General features: G+C 41.5%; 1 protein-coding gene across 13 annotated transcripts in view; it reads right to left on the reverse strand.

The window, feature by feature from the left end:
• BPTF (bromodomain PHD finger transcription factor) overlaps positions 1-25,963 on the reverse strand; it is a 69,501-nt gene extending 43,538 nt beyond the window's left edge. For all 13 annotated transcript variants that reach the window (XM_035103998.3, XM_035103997.3, XM_088662976.1 and 10 more), the window contains exons 1-6: positions 25,028-25,963; positions 10,551-11,373; positions 4,688-4,911; positions 2,629-2,838; positions 2,164-2,352; positions 128-301 (exon numbers count right to left, since the gene is read on the reverse strand). In XM_035103998.3, the coding sequence (XP_034959889.3) occupies positions 128-301; positions 2,164-2,352; positions 2,629-2,838; positions 4,688-4,911; positions 10,551-11,373; positions 25,028-25,709 (2,302 nt within the window). In that variant the 5' untranslated portion in view covers positions 25,710-25,963. The remainder of the gene's footprint in view (positions 1-127; positions 302-2,163; positions 2,353-2,628; positions 2,839-4,687; positions 4,912-10,550; positions 11,374-25,027) is intronic.

Raw genomic sequence — 25,963 nt, forward strand, 5'->3', positions numbered from 1 at the left:
TTTGGGACTACAACTCCCATCATCCTTAGCTAACAGGACCAGTGGTCAGGGATGGGAATTGCAGTCTCAAAACATCTGGAGGGCCGTATACCTGAGCTACTCTAAAGACAGACTGCATTATTTTTACCTAGCTCCTCTGAGCTCTGGGATCCTCCTTCAATATTTTCCACTTCATCAGAAGCCTTCATTGATTCATCCTGCATGGAATTTAGTACATTGCTACAGCTGTTTTCTGGATCAGACAAAAGTGCTTCAGTGGAAGAACCAACGTTCAGGGTAGGAACCATCTTAGTTGTTTCATCTGCGGAAAGATAGTAACTATTTACGTACGTAGTATTACCTGAAGGGCACTTAAAAAATGCAAGGTAAACATTTTGAAATCAAAAGGTGCTGAAACATCAATAGTATGAGAATATAAATGATCATTTATTTCTGAATTTGACTCAACAGGTGTTGTATAAATTTTAGTTACGTGCACCTCTTCTATAGAGAAAACCACTATATTTCTTATTTTAGCTCAACAGTTAAGCACGTTGTTATTCCTGCATTTAGCAAACATGATTAATATCCAAATTACACATTCTGAAAAATCCCATTGGGGAGTGGGAGAAGAAGAAAGGTTGAATTGGTATGTACACCCACATTTAAAAAAACCACCTTTGGACACTGAAACGATTACATGGGAAGAGGGTTGGACTACAACTTTTACATAAAAGTTTTACATAAAGGGAGCTGTATATTTTGGTTAGGTGGGAGAGCATACAGAGAAGATTACTGAAGACAGTCTCCAATGCACCCAAGGAATACGTAGCAGACAGTAAGTAAGTAAGTAAGTAAGTAAGTAAGTAAGTAAGTAAGAAAGACAGTGAGTAAGAGGATAGGAAGGAATAAACAAAAGTATTTTAATTATGAAAAGAACTAAAAGAGGGGCAATTTTTTTTTGAATCATTGCTATCAATCTTATCATGAGTCACCTGAAATCAAGGATGAAATATCAAGATGGCCAGCACTGAAGATGATACCACATTATTCAGGGCAGTAAATTCTCAGATCACTGGGCAACAAAACAACTCATAACAGATTCACAACAAGCTGCTGAGGCTGCTAGTTGGGCAAGAAACATCCATGCAAATAAGCCTGCACATATTGCTGTGGTATTCACAACTTCTGCAGTCGTGGAATAGCATATCAGAGACATAGTTTCCCAATTGGTCTTTACAGCTATCATATAAAAATAATATATTGCCGTCATTTCTATACAATGATACTTTTCCCCTATTTACATATTCTCCAAATCTTTCCGAAAGAGGTTCACATGCATTATATCAATGACACGGATTCTGATCTATTCACATTCCTTCCTGTGTGCATACTCTACAATCTCGGCCATTACACCAGGTATTTCTACTGTTGAATGTCCCCAACATGGCACCCATGGGATCATGCTCTGCCGCCCAAGAGGCTCTCACTCCTTTGCACACCACACTAAAATATAAGCGAATGCATTCTGGGAGTTCTAAAAATAAACACAGTGCAAATCCATGCGAAACGTAATTTCAAATTCCCCTATGAAGAAAGAGTTTGCCCTTGTGGAGGTAATGTGCCTGAAGACTTACTTTCCTACTTACTGGTATGCCCAGGACTCAAGAGCAAAGATTTAAATCTCCCAGATGGGAGATTGAGACGAGTATGTGATAAACTTGTTATTAGGGAACAAGTCCCCCTACACCTCATAAAAAGTGGCCTGTTTTGCCTTTAGAGCGGCAATTTTAAGGAGAAAAGTTTGTGGGGGATAAGTTAAATTCTTCAGGGGATCAAACTCTTATCCAGCAGGATGCCTGATTTTAATAATTATTTTAACCATGTCATGCATTTTATTCTGCTTTCATTCTGTTTTATATATTTTATCTTTCGTAATGGCTTCGGCTGGACAAAATAAATAAATAAATAGTAGTAATCCCAGATATTTGAAGGATGCAGCAACACAAGTCTATGCACATTAAATCTGGGACACTATTAATTCAATCAAAGACAAACATATCAGAGAGTCAGGGGTGGCAGTGCAAACAAGCAGCACAAATACCATACATTGTAAGTGGTTTTAGATGATTTCCATTTACATAACTATTATGCTCCTCTAAATTACAGAGGTATTTTCTGTACCTGAGACATTCTTGAGGGCCTCTGATGTCACCAGCTTCTTGTTTGCCTCATTATCATCCAGGATTTCTGACTCATTTCCTACTGCACTCTTTCCTTCAGAAGCACTAGACTCTCCAGCAGAAGGATCTATGCTGTTGCCTCCAACAGCTGAAGTCACGGAGTTGCTTTTATCTATAGCATCTGTTTGCTCTACAGTAACAAATGAGTAACAAAGTGGAACAGGTGTTTTAAAAACTGGCTTATACAAAGATGCCAAGTTTTACCTACACTGAAATGAAAGTTCGTGAAAACTGCTTGAATATGTCACTGGGGAATGAGAGCTGATTCTGTGATGAGAAGAATGTCTGTCTAAATCTGAAATTGTTGACAGATCAAAATATACAATAATAAATGCTATTAAAAAGAAATACATGGGAGTAAACACTACTGCAGAAAATATGTTAATTTCACAAGTATCGTCTTTACCTTCTTTTCTTCCTTTTTCAGAACTTTCATCTGGTGGTGTTTCTTTGTTTACATCCAGCAGTTGGTTCGAAAGTTCCTCTTTGCCATTATCGGTATCTGTACTGTCTTTATTCTCAACACTAGCCTTTTCCTTTTCCGTTTCATCAGCTATTGAGCTTTTATCTTCTGGTATTTCTCCCTTTCTGGCTCTGATTGCTTCCAGAATCTCTTCTAAAGCAGAAAATGGACAATAGACACCTAGTTCAAAAACTAGGGGCTCCAGAAGTATCCATTTTAATCACTGACAGACCCATCTAACAATAGGATACATGGACCACAGTGCAATTGACATTTGTGAAGTACTGTTTGCACATGTAATTTTTAAAAAGTCATTTAACAGGTGGATTACAAGTCGATACAGGCGACTCTCAATTTACATGGGGGTTATGTTCCAGGGATAACATGGAGCACCAAAATCTTGTATAGTCAGAACAAACTGTTTGCAATGGCGGATGGGATTGCCAATGTTTTTCTTCCCTGACACCCAGACCCCTTTTAATTTTTTTGCCAAGTGTAAATTCCAATATGCACAAGTTAAATGCACGTAAATTGCAAGTTACCTATATACACAGTTTCAAAAATGGCAGGGATTGCAAACTGACAGCATAAACATGGAATTTTGTGTACATCACTCAGTCAATATGGATAATCTACAACCCTACAAGTGATCAAAACAAAATAAAAAAATTTCCTTCCAGTAGCACCTTAGAGACCAACTAAGTTTGTTATTGGTATACCAAAGACAAGCTCATACCAATGACAAGCTCATACCAATGACAAACTTAGTTGGTCTCCAAGGTGCTACTGGAAGGAATATTTTAAATTATGTTTCAACTACGTCAGACCAACACGGCTACCTACCTGTATCTACAAGTGATGTCAGAGAATGTGCATTAATTGCTATTGATTCTGCAGATTAATTGAAGTTTTGATAACATGCATATATAGTAACCTAACAGATCTACAAATCTGTGGCTCCTGGACATTAATCTGGCTCCAAACATGCGAAGACTGAAAAATAAGGCTGAGCTGTGGGGTTATGGAAACCTCAAGTTAGTGACTCTTCCAACAAGAATGATAATCAATCTCACTTGCTCCTGCCCTCAGTTTATTTATCCACTGCAATGTTTTCAGTGCTCTAGAACTAGACACAGATCCTAGTGCCACCAAGAGATACATTTGGTTTGAAACAAATACAGACTTGAGAAGAAAGCTGTGTTCTTCCAAAAGGCAGGTTTCTCCAAAAGCAAAAGGATGTTCACTGCTAAATAGGGTCCTCAGTTCATGTCTCCAGTTGTTGCCCTGTTTTAAGGCACCCAGCCTAGATGTCGCCAGTAAAACGATTATTTGCAAAGAAACAAACGTTTGCTATGGCTGTTACAAAACAGAACACTGCCAAGAAGGGATGGTTGTGAATAAAAAGTATGGAGCAGGTGGTCTTGCACATACTGACCCACTTAAGACTGAAGTATTATTTCTTCTATAAAGCAGTGGAGGTTTTGTAAATGCCACTAGGTATTATAATCAACTAGGGAAACTGATAATGGACAAACACTATACTGGTGACTATATTTCAAAGGCACACTACAGCAAGCTATATTTAGGAGTGAAAAAGACAAGCTTAAAGTCATCAGGAAGAGCTCTGTAGACTACAGGTGTCAGAGGAAGAATCACATCTTATCTACAGAAGAGCAAAAGAGTTCCACAGCCAACACCATTCAATTTGTTTCCTCCTGAAAAGAGCAGAGAAGTCACCTTCCCCTTCCGCTCACATCCTTCTGTATATAGATCCTAACAGGTTTAATTGAACCTTCTCAAATGTACCTAAAGGCTATATGTATTCTGGTGGCACTATAAATGCAGTCCGTGGAACTTGGCCTTCCCAATTTTAACTGACATGCCCTTTTTCTCATAAACCTTTCTTCACTAGAATACACATCAATGAGGCAGAACTTCAAAATGCGCTCGATAATCCATTGTGTGCTGTTAGCCATTCAGGATTAGTTTTGTAGATTCTTACCATTTGCTGCAGCAAGAAAAGATTTGTTGCTACCCCGTGCTTTATTGGTAAGGTCCTCTGTTATATCCATATGCCGATGTATTTCTTCACGCATTTCTTCCAGAGTTTTGCAGATATCAGCTTCCCAGTAATCTTTGTCAAGGCATTCAATTAATTCTGCCAGCTGGACTTTTGTGCTATAGTACCAGATTTTCTTATCTTTCTCACACTCTGAATCTTCCTCTCTGTGACAGTATTAGAATAATTGTTTATGAGACAAATGGTAATGAAACATATGTATATATTGGGAAAGAAACAGGAATGAAAAGAATAACTGAGTTCATATCATAAGTTCACTGTTGAGCATGTATTTTTAGTTTACCACAAACAGCTATTAGCAAACTCTAAAAAATGTTATGATAACATAATTCAACTCCTCCATAATTCAACTGTATGAGTTGCCACATTTAAGAATTGTGCTATCACAAAACACAAACCTTTTCTTCCCTTTCCAATATACAAATAATATGCTTCTTTACCATACCGTACCACACTATAAAGTATTATGACATTCCCATACAAAAGGAATTTCAATGATAATTTCAAAAATTAGACACTGAATCTTTTGAAGAAAGGAATATTTCTTCCAGGATGTTCTGTGGCTTCTCACCTAAGAAAAATCTCAAAATAGGTTTTATTCACCATGAAGTCCTGTACAACCAGTTAATCTGGTCCAATTATTGATGACTTGGAACTGTATAGCAAAAATATGGTGACTCTACATTAAACTGTCAATTTCACACATATCAGAATCATTAAGTGGAGGGCAAGCACTTTGGGTACAGGCATTATTACTTTACATCACATTTAGCCAATCTTGGTAGCCAGAAGAAATTTGCTGTCGTGACTGACCCTGCCCATTCTCTTATTTTCGATATCATGCTGAGCTTTGGGGGTGCTCCAAAGCAAGAATTACAGTTATGGTCTGAAAAAATAATGCTCTGCCACTTTAACAAATCCACACTATGCATTGAGGAAATAATTCACATTTAATAGTATTACCGTATATAACCTTTGCTTCTTTTTATAAATCCAAGAAGCAAGTAACAAATGTACGAGATGAGAGTAAAGATGAAAGAATATTAAAAAAAGCCCTTAAGGTGGGAAAGAGGATGGAGGGAGTGGAGGAGGCCCGGGAGAAAATATACCACATCCAATGTGGCTGGACACAGGCTCTGTTCACACACCACGATAAGCAACAAAACCCACTTTACTATGAATGACCAATATGTTACTGCACATGGCTCAATCACTCCTGCTTCGCCCCACCCTGTCTGAAACTTGGAAGAACAAGCTATGAAATACCATATGCAATGGCTTTAATCCTAATGTTGCATACAACATTGCATTTAAGTTCTTGCGCACCTCAGCCTACAATATGTCTTACTGCAAACAATGAAGTCATATGAATTAAAGTGTCTACTTCTTTGTCATGTATCTAGATGTCTGCATGACTGCCTGATGCAATTGGTATGGAGTTCAGGGGTTCAGTGGCAGAGCGCATGCTTCACATGCAGAGGGTCTCGAGCTCAACTGAAAGTTAAAAATGACCAGGCAGCAGGTTTGGATGGGAAAGCCATCTGCCTAAGACTCTGGAGATCCAGTGCCCCTCAAAAAGGACAATGCTAGGGGGCAAGATGGACTAATGCTCTGATTTGGTGCAAGGTGGCAGCATATGTTCTACCTGAAAAAGTAGTTTTTGCTCAATCAGTTTTGATAGCAAGTATGGTAAAGGTAAAGGCAAAGGACCCCTGAACGGTTAAGTTGACAATGGGTGCTGCACTCATCTCGCTTTTCAGGCCGAGGGAGCCGGTGTTTGTCTACAGACAGCTTTCCAGGTCATGTGACCAGTATGACTACATCACCTCTGGCACAACGGAACATCATGATGGAAGCCAGAGTGCACAGAAACGCTGTTTACCTTCCCGCCACAGTCGTACCTATTTATCTACTTGCACTGGTGTGCTTTTGAACTGCTAGGTTGGCAGGAGCTGGGAGGGAGCAACGGGAGCTCACCCCATCATGCAGATTCGAACTGCCGATTGGGAAGCCCAAGAGGCTCAGTGGTTTAGACCACAGCGCCACCCACGTCCTTGTAGCAAGCATAGAGTCAACCCAGGGACTGGAGAGCTGAAACCAGCACACTGGCTTCTGCCAAGGGACCAAGGTTCTTGAGAGGTTGCTTCATTTGCATCATGGCATGGTAAAGACCAGGCTGACCTTCTGAAGCAGCTTCAGAAGCTTCCTCCCTACACTACCTGCCAGAAAAACACAGCAACAATTGCCAGTTGCCCAGGGACTGCAGAAGTAAAGGAAAAGAACACTCTGGCCCTATCTATCAGCCAAAGGAAAAAGAAATGCCCATTAGTACTCAATAAAGAATACCAGCAAGGGAAGCTCAGCCTGCGCTCCCCCCTCTTACACCCACTTATAGCTCACCACTGTGTTTTGGCATTAGAGAACTGACCTCCCTCTCCTACCTTTCCCATGTCCCTTTCCTTGTGTGTTCCTGCAAGCCTGATGGCAATGCCATCCCTTTTAACTGATGTGAGCAGCGGGGGGGGGGGGGGGGGAGAGGAGAGATTTGTCTGAAAAGTGGAATATAGTACATATAGAAAAATATAGTAAGGAAATAGTTTGATGACATGCATTTTTCATTCAGACTTTGATATGGGAGACCCCCAGTTCAATTCCCTATTGTGCACGGCAAATTTAGTATGTGTGATTATCACTTTAAATATTCACACTGCAGTCTTAATCAAAATATCAAAGAAGTCTAAAAAGAGGAGAAGTATCAGAAGCACACAAAGAGTATGGCCTAAATTTGAAGATGAGACACTTGAGTTTTACCACTGGGCAGTCTCAGGGACACTGAACTGTTACTATGTCTCAGTATAAAAAAACCAACAACAAATTTTTTCAACAAACCCCTCTTACATGGCTTAAGGTAATATCTTTAGATATCAAGGCTTTACATAGAAAGGGGACTCATCTACATTACTAAAGAAGCAGCAAATTGAATGCGCTGTAAACATGCAACGCCAGATGGCGCCAGGGAGCAGGAAAATTTAAAACACAGTTTTCCATAGTGATTTTTTTTCTTTTGTTAAAACCATCTAATTTCTGACATATTTATAGCATTTCTCCCCTGTGTTTGGATCCACCCTGGGTCTAACTCAGATTCATATGATTCTCCACTGACACAGATGCGAGGAGGCAATCAGAAGCTTTCTTTTCCATTCTTGATTACCCAGTGTTCAGCATTACACCTGAACTCTAAACTGCACTTCATCTTTAACTATAGTAATTGAAAATAAGCCAGCTTTGTAAATCAGGGATTGAAATTTACTTGCTATCATAGTCTTAAAACTAAATGCAGTTTGTGTTTGGACATCAATGATAGCCATGCTTGTAGGAAACAAAGTAAAGAGTTGTTCTCTAAAATTTAATTATGTATATCCAACAATATACTGCTATAGCAGACTTAAAAACATTCTCTGCCCTGTTGCCTAGAGGCAATTTTTGCTCATCATAGGTGAATAGAACACTGGCTGGTTGCAAGCCAACAATGAATCTGGTAGGAATTAATGAGAGTTTTTATATCTTCATGGTAAATGAAACTCCTTGAGAAGCATATACATCCTCTCAAATGATCAAAATACAAGGGATTTATCCAGAGTGCCATCTTTTCTTACTACAGATCTTTACTGTACTAATTAGTGGTAAGATCACATGCCTACAAATGGATGTGGGATTACAGAGAAAGACAGCATCTTTGCACTGAAAAAAGGTCTAACGGTTGATTCATACAAGACTCCTCAAAATACAGTGGTACCTTGGTTGTTGAACGGCTTGGCTTCTGAAGAAATCAGCTCCCGAACACCAGAAATCCGGAAGTGAGTGTTCCGGTTTGCAAAAGTTTTTCAGAAGCCAAACATCAAACGCGGCTTCTGATTGAGTGCAGGAAGCTCCTGTAGCCAATTGAAAGCCGCACCTTGGTTTTCGAACTGTTTTGGGAGTCAAACGGACTCCCAGAATGGATTAAGTTTGAGAACCAAGGTACCACTGTAGTATGAAATCCTCATACAGGCTGAGATTTTATGCCTGATGATCTCATATATGAGTTTTTACTACAGGAAGATGCATTGAGAAAGCTGTCATATAGCTCTTTCAAAATGAAATTTACCACTGCATTAAATACAATTTCTATAAAAAACTGAAATAAAGTTTTTTGTTTTGGCAAATTATAAATACCAGTCAGTTAAAAAAAACACTGAATTTGGTAGTGGGCACAAAATTCATCTTCCTGAGAAGGAAGCTTCTGCCTTTTTTTTTTAAGTGATGTTTCCACATGTATAAGACATTCTTGAAAGTATAAAAGCAATGGTGCTGAAATTGCAGAAGCCAGAAAGGGCACAGAGTAAGATTTTCAAAGATTGCAGGGGGGGGGACAGGACTTCAGAGTCCTTACCCGTCCCCAACTGGCAAAATCAGCATAGATTTTATAAAATAGCAAGCCAATGCAGTATAAATTAATTTAACCTAAAAGGAAATCATACAAACTTAATCCATTTGCATAATCCATTTTACAGAATCCATTGCTTAATCCATTTTACAGAATCTACCTTTTCTTGGGAGAATAATTTGGATGGTCTGAACAGAATTTAGTTCTGTGCAGCCATGGAGTACATAAAACTTACTGCTATATTTGGAAGCAAAAACATTTCCTCATAGCCACATCAGAGAGAGAGGGAAAGTGGAAGAGGAGCAAGAGAGCCCCAGAGCCTGGGTTCATTCACTTTACACTAAACTGTGATTTAGCACAGGGGTGGGGACCTCCAGTTCATGGGTCACTTCGTGTGGTAATGAGGAAAAAACACCCACATTTTTACAATGCCTTGAAGTGCCTACCATCAGCTCAGAAAAATATATTAATGACTCTACAGACAGGATGGAATCACCACCCATGGTAGCCTGACACCATTTGCAGAAAGCAACACAGGTGGCAGGCAGGGTTTCTGACTCATTTTATATGTCTTCCATGTACTTCAAATTGCTGTTTTATGAGATCAGGTCTGAGGTGTCAGAATTGCATTGCTCCAAAAGCTGCTTAGTTAATAATGGTGTCAGCATAGTTGCAATTTCTTTTTCTGAGACTCTTAAAATAAACATTATTTAAAATTTTATTCTTAGAAGAATCAGTGATCTGGCCCTTGGGCTTTTGTTGATATTCAGCAATTCATAATCTTCTCTGATGGATTCTAAATTTCGGGGTCCTTCAATCATGCCTCTACAAAAAGTGACTTTGCACACTAAGCTCTACTACTTGGGTCATCACAACATAGCAGCTATGTTGCATTTGGATTTAAATGAAGTCACTGCTTAGGCTTGAATTTGTAAGTTATGAGCAAGCTGAGAAGGAAAGAATGGATTCACAAAATACTAAAAATTCAGCAGTAGTACTCTCAGGGTCAGAAAAATTATCACTTTGGAGAAAAAGAAAATAAGTAATACTGTTAAGCTTGTTCATTCAAAAAACATTAAATACAAACACTAACAAAATAACACAAGTTTTCTGTTGCCATACAAGATCTTATGTTTCTAAACCCTAACTTTTGTTTTGAAACACTGTAAGCAGGAGCCTGGTATTTTTCAGTGATGGCCACTTCATTTCACCATTGGCCCCTCACCACCTGTGGTGCAATTTCTTTAATATTGCATGGAGATATAAAACACATTTTTGGCCTAATATAAAAGAAAATCCCATCTTCTTGAAAATCCAGCATGCACCAATATTGTTACTGTGCTTAGAACATTTACTTACATAACAAGCCTCCTGTTCAGGAACCAGTATTTCCGCCTGTTTCTGTCGTATCCAATAGGTTCATGTCGAATGTATGGTTTATTTTTTTGGATTTCAGCAATACAGTCCGTTACACCAGGCACCTTATGTGCTACACAAACTTCACACTGCCATTCGTCCTCAGGTACCTCTTCAAGAGGTGGCTTCACACACTCCAAGTGGTACACAGCTGAGCAAGTTTCACAGCAAAGCAAATCCCCCAGTTTGTGACAAACTCTACAATGGTCATCGTATTGTATCACACCTTCCGACATTAATTCCTCGCGTGCAATGTTTGTTGTAAGAAACTGATCCACTAAAAACTGCAGGACTTCAATTTTATTCTCAACGGGTCCATAGGGGTAGTCATCTGCGTCTTGGAAAGGAAGAACATGATGATATTCCTTGTCACTCTCACAATAAACCCGCAGAACCTCGGGCCACGTCATTCCGTCTATGAAATACAATGTGGAATTAACGCTATCTTTGAGGTCAGCAGGTCCAAAGGTAGTATTTGAAGTGTCTTCTTCACGTAAAACAGCTTTTAAAAGCACTATATGCATCTCTGCCATAAGTGTACACTGCTCCTGGCTTACCAGAGCAGCACAGAAGTCCTCAAAACGAAAAGGGGATAGTCGCAAGACAGTGCCAAAGTTCCGCAGTACCTCATAGATGGCAATAACATTCATTATATGCTCATTAGGCACCATTAAGTCCTCTGAGGATTTAGGCAAGTCAAGAGAAGGGACATCTTTTTCTTCCAGAATTGGAGAACGTGGACGATGTACTCTTTGTCTCCTCCTACCTGTAAGTAGAAAGGAACAATAAAAGATTAACAGGAAACAGAAGTAGATATAAGTTTACTTATTATACAATGAATGTGATGTGAAATAAGAACCATGTTAGAAGTTTCTCGCACACTCCAACGATCTTACACAGTTGTATTTAACTTGCACTTAAACATAGGCAGTGATTCTTCTACCTTAAATCGAAACTAACATACCATGCATGACTTTCCTTTGATGAAAACATCTGCCATTTACAAGGGTTAGAACAAAACTTGCCCCTCTGCAAATGGAAGGGCTCTTTCCATTTCTCAAAGGAACCATTTTACATTGGAAACTGCCCTATGATCCTCAGATGAAGGGCAATATAGAAATTTAATTAAGAACCATCACCACCACAAGGTAACTATTTTATCTGATTTTCTCTTCCCCATGTAGTCTCCAACACCACTAATACTAAACTTTTTCTCTGACACAGGGGATACCGGGAGGTCCCTCCCATCTTAAGTACCAGCTCATCGCCAAGCGCTGGGGAAAGCGGGGAGGGGTATGCCTCAAGCGGAGACTCAGGAAGTGGTGACCGAGGCTCCAGCAAGGTAGCGGAACCCATGCACAAGGTGGGACAGGAAGGGGGGAGCAAGGGGGAAAGGCCAATCCCGCCGACCCCGGAATTACGCAAGAAACGTCGTGGGAGGAGATTAGGTCTTCCCAAACTTCTTTGCTGGAAGAAGACGCGCCAACCTCCATTCGGAGGTACTGACGCCTAACTGGCAACATGTATATAGATCGGTCCGAGCACTGTAAATAATCAGCACTTAATAAAGCCTAAAAGGACAATGCTGTGAGGAGTCGTTACTCTAGAGTAGCCACATAGGCATCTCTGACACTTCCTAACTCTGTAATTCAGTTGCAAAAGCTGGAACTGTTCCGTTTTCTCTTCAATGATGAACAAAACCATATTACTAACAGCAAATGGGAGAAATCACCGCACTCTAGGAACACTTTACTAAATAATCATTGCAGCGGTTTGCATTCTGATACACTCAAATCTAGAACACGGTTTACCCTGGATTATGGTTTCCATTTAAATTAGATCTCTCTTTTGCTGAAGCTACTCATCCATATTTTATACAATGTTTCTCTGATCACAAAAAAGCAATAAGCTGTCTAATTCAGAGTAGTTTTGATGTCAAAGTCCAGGGGATGTGAAAGTGTCTTGCATTTCCACTAGTTTTGTTTCTCCTGCGACATCCAAAGAGGTACACACAAGTAAAATCTATGCAAACTAGATGTATATCCAAAGCTAAAAAATCTTTCCTTATGAATTCTTCTTTAGACTTCACAGCAGTAGGGTAACAACTAGATATGTGAAACACTTAACAGATACTGTAGTGGTAAATAGGTAAAGGTAAGGTAAACAGCATTTCCGTGTGCTCTGGCACTCCAGGGTGTTCTGTTGTGCCAAAACCGATTTAGTCATGCTGGCCACATGACCCGGAAAAGCTGTCTGTGGACAGCTCCCTCGGTCTGAAAGCAAGATGAGTGCCACACCTCATAGTTGCCTTTGACTGGGCTTAACCTTCCGGGGGTCCTTTACCTTTACCTAGTTGTAAATGCTGTGGGATCCAAAGCCTTTCTAAAGAAAATTAAAAGTGAGTAGAAACCCTAATTTATTTATTTGTTTCTTTGTTTTTAAACTCAAATGTTTTGGACAAATTGACACAAACCAAGTTTTCTAGGTATGCTACTGGTACAGAAGTTATTTTTTTCCTTTTAAAATCTCTTATGACAAATTCCCACAGACTCTTCCTCTCCTCCAGCTGCAACCTGTTATCACTCGATAGAAGCACTTAAGCATCAGATTTATTTACTCTACAAAATGTTTTTATATAAAGCAAACACATTGTGACACAAAAAACCTGAGAGGCTCCCTTTTTATTTTTGCTATTGGATGCTGGTCGTATGTAATTTTGTTATATTTATAGTACTAAAATGTTATTTTCTGTAGGTAATTATATTTGCTACTGTGTTGTTTTTCTAGGCTATTATGAAATTATTTTTGCACCGTTTGGTTTTGAAATGTTTTCCTGTTTCCGTTGTTGTAAACCACTTTGAGAATGAATTTTATGTGGAAAAGCAGCATACTGTACAAATAAAATCAATGAATAACTTGCTGAGTGAATCACTTGGTCCAGATTTATTTCCAATCTTTCACTGGACTCCTGTCAATAACAAATGGTTGTCATGTCAAGGTTCCTATGAGGACAAAATTTAACTGGTAAACGAGGCTACTGATTTCTTAAAGAACTCTTGAAATCCATATAATGTACTGGTATGTGTCTATTAAAAGTGCACAGGAAGGGAGAAATGCCATTGGCAGTGCTGTTTTGAAACTACCAATATTATTTATTTAGATGGTTCAAGGTTAACTCAACAATTACTTCAGAGCTTATTCTGGAGCATCAGGCATAGTCCATGCTTCCAATGAGGGGGCAACACAAAAATGGGCCATTTCAGTGGTGGCTTCCTGACTGTGGAATGCTCTCCCCAAGTGCCATTTTTATTGATCCTTAGGAGCCAAGCAGTGTTAGAAACTCAGATATATAAGTTAGGTGCCAAATGGCACCTGGGCTCTAGGTTACGGTTGCCACAACGGAATATCTATTTGCTAGAAGGTTTGACTAGATGGCCCTCAGCATCCCTTCCAACACTACAATTATATGATTCTATGATCTCAACCACAGCGGGTGGCGCTGTGGGTTAAACAACAGAGCCTAGGGCTTGCCGATCAGAAGGTCGGTGGTTTGAATCCCCGCGATGGGGTGAGCTCCCGTTGCTTGGTCCCAGCTCCTGCCAACTTAGCAGTTCGAAAGCACGTCGAAAGTGCAAGTAGATAAATAGGGATCGCTACAGTGGGAAGGTAAACGGCGTTTCTGTGTGTTGCTCTGGTTCGCCAGAAGCAGCTTAGTCATGCTGGCCACATGACCTGGAAGCTGTACGCCGGCTCCCTCGGCCAATAACGCGAGATGAGTGCCGCACCCCAGTCGGTCACAACTGGACCTAATGGTCAGTGGTCCCTTTACCTTTATGATCTCAACCACATTGCTTGATTGTCCCCAGTATGCAAGAAGAAGTAACACACGGGGAAACGGAAATAGTATTAACTATAGACTAAGGCAGAGGGTTTTTAAACGGTGGTCGCCAACCTGGCACCCAGAAATCTCCATAGTCTCAATTGGACCCGTATCAGTAGTTGGCACCTGGGGAATTTCAAACACTGGAGCCAAGTAAAAAAAATTATAATTTTTTTAAACAGGGCTTTGGCTTTTGGTCTTTAATTTGAAGGGCTTCAAGTAATTTTGGCCTATTTTCGTGCAGCAGGATCTGTAAGACCAGTCCTTTATTTGTAGAGATGCATTGTTTAGGTTTTCATTTGTTGTGCTTTTTAAATTTGGTTTTAGTGTTTATGATGTGTTTGTAAGTTGCTTTAGTTCACTTTTGTGAGAAAAGCAAACAACAACAACAACAACAACAACAACAATCCAGTTCAACAACCCCAAATGACATTTAGTAGTTTTCCATTTTAAATAAAGTCTAAAGTTAAGATATCAAATGCTGGCCTAAGAGACATAATAAGCCTGGTGGCTTTCACCATTTTCCTAAACCTTAGTATCCATCACAGCCCTTGTTTAGGAGGACACCCCACGTCTATGGCGCCATATACTTTTCCAAAGTTAACATTCTGACCTTCTTAGTTTTTGGTCAGTGAGGGAAGACTATTCAAATAACTCCAACACAATAATTCTTTTTAAAAAATCACTTTCTTGAAGTGATAATGAACTTTTTCATGAGGAGGCAACTACATCCATCTTGCACTTGTAATGTGCCTGTGAGTTATTCAAGGTATTTTCTATAAATTAGTGCAAAATTTGGAACAGATTGCAGTGGGGAATCTTGAAGACTATCTCGTGAGAAAGCTATAATAGCTTCTAATTGGTCAGTGATGTCCTATTCACATGAGCACGTTCTGTAGTACTTGAATGTTTGCACAGTTAGAAATCAAGAGGTCAAACTTAGAGCTGGTGCATGTTCAGAACTTAGCAACTGCCAAGTTTACAAGTGTGAGTGGCCCAGCAAAAGCAACCCTACAGAGTTTATATTTTGTGTCTCATTGCCTCAGACACAATGATTTTTAATAGACTCAACTCAGTTCATACATTCAGCTGTCAGCCATGAAATATTCAATAATTTAAAAATCATCAACAGCTAAGTGTGTGAACCAGGTCTTTTGAGAGTTCACATACCATGTGCTCTATACTACACATACATGGTAACAGAACAGAACAGATGTCACAATTTATAAGCAAAAAACCCAACAAGTATTTTATCACTGTTATTATTGTTGCTAGTACTATCACATGCCCTTTGCTAGCAGGTCCCTGGGCAGGTTACAATTTAAAATTCATAACTAACAACCATTAAAACAAATGTCAGTCAAAGAAGAGGGTGGATCCTGAAAACACACATCTTAGACCAGGGTAAAGAGGTGCATCTTCAGCATTTGCCAAAAGCTATACAGTACAGTGAAGTTGCCAGATGCAATTCTGTGCAGAGGGAATTCTACAGTTAACCTGGTAACAGGATCCATCCTCATTTAAACCTGATAACTGCATATATCTTGTTAGGGGGGAAGCACAGATACTTAGCACAACATACACTCAACATAGCTATGACTCTGCACTTTAAATTCTGCTACAGCAGACTATAGAAGTTAGGTAGAGCCAACAACTAACTGCCCTACTGGTTCACGAAACAAAGCTCTGAAAAGAAGCACTCCAAGTTATTATTTAGTTCTCATTATGAGGCTAGTTTGGTTGTGGGTCTTTAGTGTAATGGACTTTAGCACATGTCAGGGTTATCAGGGTTCCAAATTTGAGAACTGTTAGCAATAGGGTTAAGTTGTCTGCCTTATAAAGCTTAATAAAAACAATATAATAATGACCAACTTCATAAGTTTGATGGGAGGATAAAGACTGTAACAATATTTCAATTAACCGGAAGACTGGATTGGATGAGGCTTTAGTTACACAAAAGTCTGAATGAGAATGCACATTCCCTGATTTACAAAGAGATATATCCAGCCAGTTTAATAAGATGCAGATGTTCAAAGGGAAATGTGTACCCAGGCACACACCTGCATGAGTACTGTATGCAAAATTTCCTTTTAGGATTTGGGCAATTGAACTTCAGATCTAATGCCAAGCTTAGGCAATATAAATGTGAACTTATATAAATACGTATTTGCTTCTTCCACTTTTAAGTTCTGCCTCCTCTTGTATGACCTTCTGTAATCTTTATCATCACAACAGCACATCAAGTGCAACATATACACAAAGGGGCATGCCTATTGGTTTTCCCATAACTCTGCACTCCTCTTTCCTGGAGAATAATCAAATCTGCATTTTAGACAGCTTTCAGAAATTCTGCAAGAAGTTTAAAACTTCTGCATTTTGACAGCTTGGGCTAAGTCTGCAATGAATGAATGAGATTTCATTCTGTGCACTTCATCTTGTTTTACATGCTTTTATTTACTTTTGGTACATTACCAGTTATCCACTTTCAGTCTCTGAAAAGGATTAGCAGCAGGTTTAAACAAAATTTTATCTTTATCTTACACTGAAGACATGTTATTTCAAAGCCTCATGTGCACATCAGAATACCAAGCCACTCATAGTTATTCTGGTCATCAACAAAGAATGGCAATCTTAAAATCTCTTTAATGGAAACACACACAAGGAATGAAAGCTCACAAATGCTAAAAATAGACATGCATTCTTTGCAAAGAAACCATGCTAAACCATGGTTTAGCATGGCATGAACAAGCCACAGTGAACCTAAGGTTTGCAAATGCACATTCTCCTTCTGGATTGTCATTAAGAAATTGTGAAGCTTTCAGCTTGGAAAAATGTGGTTTGTCAAGATGTCTAGAACAACGAACTGTGAGTAACATTAACTACTGTTAGTTTAAGACACTGATGCACCCCTCCCTCCACATGTTCAGAAAAGGTGCTGATATTCTGATCTGTACCCTCTTTTCAGTCGCCTTGCACAAGTTACCCAGATTACAAGTATTCTTAGACTGCCAACCTACATCTATATAAATAAAAATGTAAGTGTCCGTTTGTGGATGACCAAAAATCTCCGAAACCGCTTGAGCGATTGCCGTGAAATTTTGACACAACGTTGCATTCCAATAAGGGAGTGTTTGTATATACCATTAGATTATACAGATGTCACACCTGTGACAGGTAAAAACATGATTTTGTGTAAAAATAGCACCCTCTGTGAGACGTCAAAGGTTGAACAGACCCTATAGTAGAGTCTTTACTCCCAGGACTCCACGGGGAACACGATGGCGTCATTCCGATGCCAGCGTGCAGAGAGCGGGTGCTCGACGGCTCCTTCTGGCAGAGCGGGGCTGGAATCCTCTCCCTCCCCCACCTCGTCTCTCCCCGCCAGCCTCCACATGTCCGCCTTCCCTATCCGGCAGGGAAAGCGGACAGGCCCTCCCCAACGCGTCCGTACGTTAGGCGGCTTCTTCTGGGGGACCTCTCCCCCCCCCGGTCCTCGGCATGTCCACCTTCCCTAAGAGACTACACCTCGACCGGCTTCCCCCTCACCCATCGGGATCCGCCAGGGGAAACTCCCGGAACCTCCCCAAAATGTAAATACGGTATGTGAGGGGGGGGGGGGAAAGGAGAGGGGTCAGGGTGGAGGTTGACGTTGCGTGGGGCGAAGATGAGGTCACTTGCCGGGGGCAACAGAGAGAGGGGTGTTGTTACATCATCCACCTCTCCTGGGAAACGGGGCCCCTGACTGAGCCACAGCAATGCATGGCCGGGTACAGCTAGTTTAAGAATAAACTTTCTAGTGCTCATGTTGCAAAGAAACTCTTAAGGTATTTACAAACCACAAGCCATGCAAGATTTGCATGGATCAAGGGTACCTTATGGGCTGCCTTCTCCTGCATTAATGTAACTACCGAATGAGGCCTTGCTTCATCTCCTGCCACCATCTGAGGTGCGGTTTATTTTAATTCCTTCATATCGAAATACTAAAATTTATACTCTGTTTTTCCTTTCCAAAAGAAGTTGCTCAAAGTGGCTGACAAAAGTATTTAAAGAGCACAAAAATAAAATAATAATCCACCTTTTTAAAAAACACCTTTTAAAAAAACTAACAATTGCACAAACCATTACTAAAAGCAACATCTAAGAATAAAGAGGAGGAAGAGCTGGAGTTTGCAATAAACAAATTACATAAAGCAACAGCAGACACAAAGGCTTGTTTAAAAAGAAATGTCCTCAATTCCTGGCAAAATACAAAAAGGGATGAAGACAACCTAACCTCTTAGAGCAGGGAGTTCCACCTCTAAGGTACTGTCACAGAGAATGCCCCAATAAGCATATAACTAATGCACAAAGGAATGTGGCCAGGTGTGACAGTGACTTTAAGAGGAATGCAAAAGCTGATGCACAAGCCAAAGCTGGGTGAAAGCACTTCTGGTGGCATCTTAAAAGATGCCAAGTCCAGGACCAAGTCCAGGAGTACTTCCAAACTATGAACTTGATTTTGTAAGAGGAGTGCAATCAAGGCCAAAATGGGCTGGCATCCTAGTCAAATTAACTGTTATTTAATCCAAGCCTTTTTTGAAGGAAAGCTTTAATTACATGCTTACCGTTTTATGTCATGTGACAATTAAGTTGGGTGTTCTCGTAAATCTAACCAACTCATGGATTGTGAAGAGCATTTTCACTTCTGCAATGAAAATTCTTGGGGAGGTTCAATGGACCTCAGGAGAGTGCATACAACTTAACAGAGCAGCACCCCTAACCTTAGCCCCGCCCAGAGTGATATATATTGCAATTGACATGCCACTTGTGCAAAGGTAATCAAATACTGAAAGGCATCCCTGCCCACTTTTGGCAGAAGCCCTACTAATTCTGTGTGATGTGACTGTAGGACGTGCTACCGTTTGGTGGAGTTTTTCAGTCAAAGTGAGTGAAGTTTAAGATTCAATCGAATAACCGTGCCCACTGTGATCCTGAATGACAACTGCAACGTATCAGTGTGAACAGAGCACCAGTTGCTAAAGGGTAACTATTAAACAGATCTCTTCTTCCACCCCCAGCCTTTACACCATTTTCCAAGGAGTGCATTGTTGAGGTCATGGTATGGATTACTAAAGCTTTGCAATATTGCAAAAAATATTAATCCTTACCCTAACTGTGGCTAACAGATTGGAATCACCTACAAGCTTGCACATCAATCCCCTGCTCTGCTTACCAAGATGCGCTATTTCTCCATCAGCATTTACACTTACCATGGTTAGCTTGAATAGCACTTTGAAAAGCTGCCTTCTAACAAACTCTAGTTTGAAGGAGTCTTAACACTGCCTGTGAAAAGCAAAGGGAGGGAGAACTTGTATGCAAAGCGGGGAAGAAAAGAGCTTGCAAGTCTATAAGGCACATATTACCACATCCCTGGGCCACTGTTGTACAGTGCTCATTGGCATAATGTAAATTTTACAAAATGAAACACCCAATGTTCTGAATTATTAGTCACTCCACTTTACTCAGAATTATTTTCCAGAAACATCACATTCTCAGTAGTGTTCGAAATTAGCTTTGGACCACCTGCGACCAAGTGAAGATGCCTGGGATGGTGCCTGACACCTTCACCATCTGAGGGTCACTGGATCTAGACCAGGCACCCCCAAACTTCGGCCCTCCAGATGTTTTGGACTACAATTCCCATCATCCCTGACCACTGGTCCTGTTAGCTAGGGATCATGGGAGTTGTAGGCCAAAACATCTGGAGGGCCGCAGTTTGGGGATGCCTGATCTAGACTGTTTTCACACACTAATACCCCATCCTGTAGAACTCTATCCATTATAGTTTATCTGAACAACTGGAATGCATTTCTGGAACTAAATTGCCATTTCTGTGCAGCCTGAGCAGGAGCGGTCACCATTAAGACATCAGAATAGGCCAACATATATATGGACTGTCCCTGACAAGTCTTTTCTTCTTTAAGGTCTCAAAGCTCTTAACCTAGCTTAAGGTTGTTGTCTTGAACTAGCCAGGTGTTTAACTGAGAATCAATCAGTCAGCCTATCATTTGAAAAACAAGACTTTAGAGCTGTCTTGCCCCCAAATGGCAACTAGAAATTCCATTTTGATGACTGCAACCTTGGTTTAAGGAGCCATTTGGCGCCTAGCTTATACACCTAAGCTTCTAACACTGATTCTATAGAACTTCAACAACACGCCTACTAGGGTGTGTTTGTGGGTGTGGGTGCACCAAGTTGGTCAACAGGTGGATGCAATATTTGCCATCCAGTACACAGAGCCGAGGGCTTGCCGATTGGAAGGTCAGCAGTTCGAATCCCCATGACAGGGTGAGTTCCCATTGCTCGGTCCCAGCTTCTGCCCACCTAGCAGTTTGAAAGTACGTCAAAAAGCAAGTAGATAAATAGGCACCGCTCCAGCAGGAAGGTAAACGGCGTTTCCATGCACTGCTCTGGTTCGCCAGAAGTGGCTTAGTCATGCTGTCCCCACATGACTTGGAAGCTGTCTGCGGACAAACGCCGGCTCCCTCAGCCTATAGAGTGAGATGAGCGTTGCAACCCCAGAGTCATCCACGACTGGACCTAACGGACTGGATCCACGACTGGACCTAACCTTTACCTTTATACCATCACAACCAAAAGATTATGCTAGGGCCAAACAAACTATGTCATACCGGAAGCCAGCAGAATGCAGGTGCACATTGTTCAAGTTCACCTGCCCTACTGTTCAGTTGTTCCACATGAGGAGGAAACGAACTGCAGCACTGGATTAGTATTATGTTGCTTCTTGTTAACTCTAGGCCAGTGCTCTGGTTTGTTTCCTCCCTGTTCAGCAAAGAGGGGAACAGCGGGGCAGGCATGATTTGACAAGTGTATACCACCTTGCTGCTGATGAACCAGAACAAAAAAAGCATAAGTATCTACTGAACCTGATTGATGGACAATCATTGGCTATTGTAAAGACAAGGAAACCCTGGCACCAACTGTCAGAAAGAAGAAGAAGCCACAAGAAATGCCTCTTAAGTAAATCTGGCTGTTTTGTTTAAGGGTTATTCCATGTCAAGTAATCAAATTTTTGATATATATTTTTTACCTTATGTCATCCAATTTTCTTAATATTTTGTACATGTTGAATGTTCAAAATTAAGTTTAAATCTAAGTTGTTTTTTTTATCTCATCCCGTTTTTTAATTATGAGGGTTAGAAATTAAAACTAATAATAAATTGACAATTTTGGCCTTGCTGGGCAAAAAGCTAAGAACTCAGCTCAGAATTGAGATGGTTCATGAAATGAAGTAAAACAGAAATTCTTTCAAAGCATTAATTGTATCAACAGCAAGCTATCACTCTCCTTTGAAACACATTTTTAAAGGAAAAGCCTGACTAGCTTTTCAGATGCCTGAAAAATAACTGATATTATATTTTGAAGCCTAGTTTATTCTGTTATATTTTACTCCAAGAAGACCTATGTATCCTAAATAGAACCCAATAAGACAGACATGGATGTACCATATACGGTATATATAAAATTAATGTGATCTCATTGAGATCCCAACATGAAAATTTGCAGGTAGCGCTTAGAAATATTAAATAATCAAAAAGAAAATTTGGGAATTTTTGAATATATTATTTTTAATCACTTTTTAAAATTTTGTAACTTAACTTTAAAATGTAAAGGTGATCATGTGACATATCACATTAAAGCCAATGACGTTCTGAAGAGATTGGTATTTTTAGTTTTGACATACCTCAATTCTAGGTTGAGCTTGTAAGGTTTTTGTGTAGACCAAAATTGCCAATTCTTTTGAAATTTCAAACCCTCATAACTCAAAAACATGATGGGAGAACAAATTTAACACAGAGATCTGGGACCGTCTCTTATGCTGTACTATTTTTAGGAAAGAAAGTGGAAGCAATATAAAATGGTAAGGTAAATGTGATTTGATCACTTGATACAGAATGCCCCTTAACACCAAGTGATACTGACATTACCTTTAGTAAACTCTTTTAAAAACCGTTAGAATAATCACTATCTATCTGAAAAAGTCATCTCCATTGCAAGACATCAAATATCTATCAATGGCACAATGTTAGATACACAACAATACATATTTTAATTTGTAACCCGATTAACATTAACACTTAACATTTTAGAACTGTATTAAGAATTTATTCAAATCCATTCAGAAACTGAATCATATCCAAATTAAAATATACACTATAGAAACAAACTGAACAGCACTAACATTTGCTTTTCTAAAAAGCAACAATTATGAAGGTCTCCTTGGATCAAAATTCAGTTCCTATGTTGTCGATATAGAAAAGTATTAGTTCTACCGGTATGAAATAATCCCTTGCCAATGAAAAGCCACAGTGAAGGGAAAAACCACAGCTAGGAACCATTACAGCTAAACAAAACTTTAAACTTGTTCATGCAGTGTTCCTTCTCATATTGTGAATTAGCAAAGCTTGCCTTTATAAAGCACCTTAACAATAAACAAAATTAACCACCTCTTGGAAAATTCAAAATCCATTTTAAAATAGAGAAGTATGTCTTTTGATGTTGTGATACAAATGAAAAATGGGTCCAATTTTCCCCAATAACTTTCACACAGCCACTGTACTGTACAGGCATATTTAGTAAAATGTAATCATGGGTGGTGCTGTGGGTTAAACCACAGAGCCTATGGCTTGCTGATCAGAAGGTCGTTGGTTCGAATCCCCGCGACGGGGTGAGCTCCCGTTGCTCAGTCCCTGCTCCTGCCAACCTAGCAGTTCAAAAGCACGTCAAAGTGCAAGTAGATAAATAGGTACCGCTCCAACGGGAAGGTAAATGGTGTTTCTGTGCGCTGCTCTGGTTCGCCAGAAGTGGCTTTGTCATGCTGGCCACATGACCCGGAAGCTGTATGCCGGCTCCCTTGGCCAATAAAGTGAGATGAGTGCCGCAACCCCAGAGTCGTCCGCAACCGGACCTAATGGTCAGGGGTCCCTTTACCGTCCTAAGCTATTTCAATATTCCACACTAGGGTTTTCCTTGTCAAACTGTAAAAGCACAGAACTGTCATATCAATCACATCTACCAATATACAAGTCCCAATCCTGATTGTTTACATACTTGATAAAACACATGCAAGAATATAAAAATAGTTGCCACCAAGTAAGGAAAGTTAAGCGTGTGAGATTTTATGCAATATTTTGCTGAATTAAATCTACCTTTTTAATAAAAACCCGAAAACATTTTTAAAATGCTAAAAGTTCAGCATGATCCATACTACAATCAAACTCTTAATACCTATTATAAAAAGTTGAATATCATTTCTTCCAATGGTTGAACTGGCAAGGTCACCGTAAAATTAAAAACCACAAGCTCTCTTTAAAACAAGCCGCAAGCAAACACTGCTGCGTAACAAAAATTGATATATATAAATAAATAAAAGGATATCCATTTGAATGTTTTCAATTACTACAAATGCATGTGATGGGCTTGCATGCTATGATTTAAACCATACTGCGCCTCCGCCAATAATTTGATCTCTATTCCCAACGCACTGCTTTCCTTTGTAAACAAAAACACCACCCACTAGTTTTGCACAAAGTCAAGAGTCTGCAAGATACTTTCCCCCCATTCCCCGAGCATCACATGCGTGCCCCACACAAGCTCCCTTTCCCCTGCTATTTCGCTCAGCCCCAATTGATTCTTCCAGACAGTGGTTCCCAATTAGCTGATTACTGAGGACCCCCAGGGACCCCTCACCCCACCCTCGCTTTGGAACATGTTGGTAACTGCAACGTAGCTGCCTCTGTGCACAAAATGTGGGGCAAAAGAGTTTAGGTATACTACGAAAAAAACAGGCCATAAAATATGTGATATTACCATGCAAAAATGACAAAATAAATAGTTGGGGGTAGGGCAAGGGATGGGGCCGCAGATCCCGTGGACTCCTAACTGGGAACCCCTGTTCTAATACCCCCCTCCCCGCTTTGGAACATGTTGATACGGTAACTCCATGGTGGCTGCCTCTGCAAAGCAATTCCCTGCACAAAATGTAAGGTAGTCCCTAATAAGCAAATGAGTTTTGGTATACTAACAACAACAACAAGCCATAAAATGTGTGATATTACCATGCAAAAAATGAGAAAAAAAATTAGTTGGAGAGGGGAGACAACGGATGGGGCCCCTAACTGGGAACCCCTGTTCTAAGACCATGTTTGCCATCTCCTCTTCCGGCGAACAAGTAGCCCAGGGTTGCTATTTATTTATTTTCTCTCTCGCTTTCTCAACTTCTGCCACTGTGGCTTCCCGCACCTTGCCCTCTTCCTACCGGAACCCCTTGCTTCCCCTCTCCCCACATCAGCCCCCCTTGCCGCGCGCATCCCCGTGGCGGAGGGGGGTTCAGCACCGCCCCATTAACCCGCCACCCTACGGTAACCCCCCCACACACACCTAAAGCAAAACCCGTCCACCACCCCTTCCCTAACGCGATGGGCTCCGGGGTGGAACAAGTGGGGGCGACCCCACCCCCACCCACCCCCCCTCGCCGTACCCGGGGTGCTGCTGTAGGTGCTGTGGCTCTTGAAGCTGCTCTCCGTGCAATAGCTGGCGTCGTCGTCCTCGTCCTCCTCCATCTCTTCGGGGTAATCCGAGTCGTCGTCGTCGTTCTCCTCTTCTTCCGCCACGGCCTCGTCTTCCCCGGAGTCGGGCTTCTCCCCGGACTCGCCTTCCTCGTCGTCGGACAAGGCGCTCTCGTCTTCGTCGCTCTCATGGTCGTCGTAAACCACTTGGCTGCTGCGGCCGCTCCTCTTGGGAGCGGAGGAAGAAGCAGCACCACCACCGGAGGCGGCGGCGGCCGTCCTGCTTTGGCTGCCTCCTCCTCCTCCTCCCGCCGCCGCTCCAGCAGCAGACCTGCCCCTGCCCCGGCCGCTATTGCCTCCCCCGCCAGGGGTGCTGCTGCTGCTGCTGCCACCCTTCCTCCTGCCGCCTCCCCTGACTGAGGCGGCGGAGGGGGAGGCCTGGGCAGCGGCGGCGGCAGCCCCCCTCGGCTTGGGCCCTGCAGCACCAGCCGCCTGGGCCGAGGCCGCCCACCTGCCCCGGCTGCTGCCCCTCAGGCGGGAGCGGAGTCCCCCGATAGGGCCCGGCGGCGGGGCTGCTGGAGCCGGGGTGCTCTCCCGAGCCGGGGCCGCCGCAGGCTGCTGGTGCTTGGGCGGCCTGCCTCGCCGGCCCCGCATCGCTGGGCGCTGGCCGAGAGTGGTGAGGGGGGTGGTTGTGTGTGCGCGCGAGGGCCTTCGGGTGGTTTTTCCGAGCGGGCGGTTGCGCTCTTCCTCCCTCTTCTTCCCCGCCCCCCTCCCTCGCCGGGGAAGGAGGGCCTCCGGCGAGCTGCTCGGGCCGAGGGGCTTCAATGCGAAGGGCCGGCGTCCCGCTCGGGATCGCCGCCTGCCGCCATCTTGTTTCTTCGCCTGCTTGCCTCGGATCGCTCCGCTCC

This window comes from Zootoca vivipara, chromosome 2, assembly GCF_965207765.1.
Source record: "Zootoca vivipara chromosome 2, rZooViv2.hap1.1, whole genome shotgun sequence".
NCBI classification, from domain to species: Eukaryota; Metazoa; Chordata; class Lepidosauria; order Squamata; family Lacertidae; genus Zootoca; species Zootoca vivipara.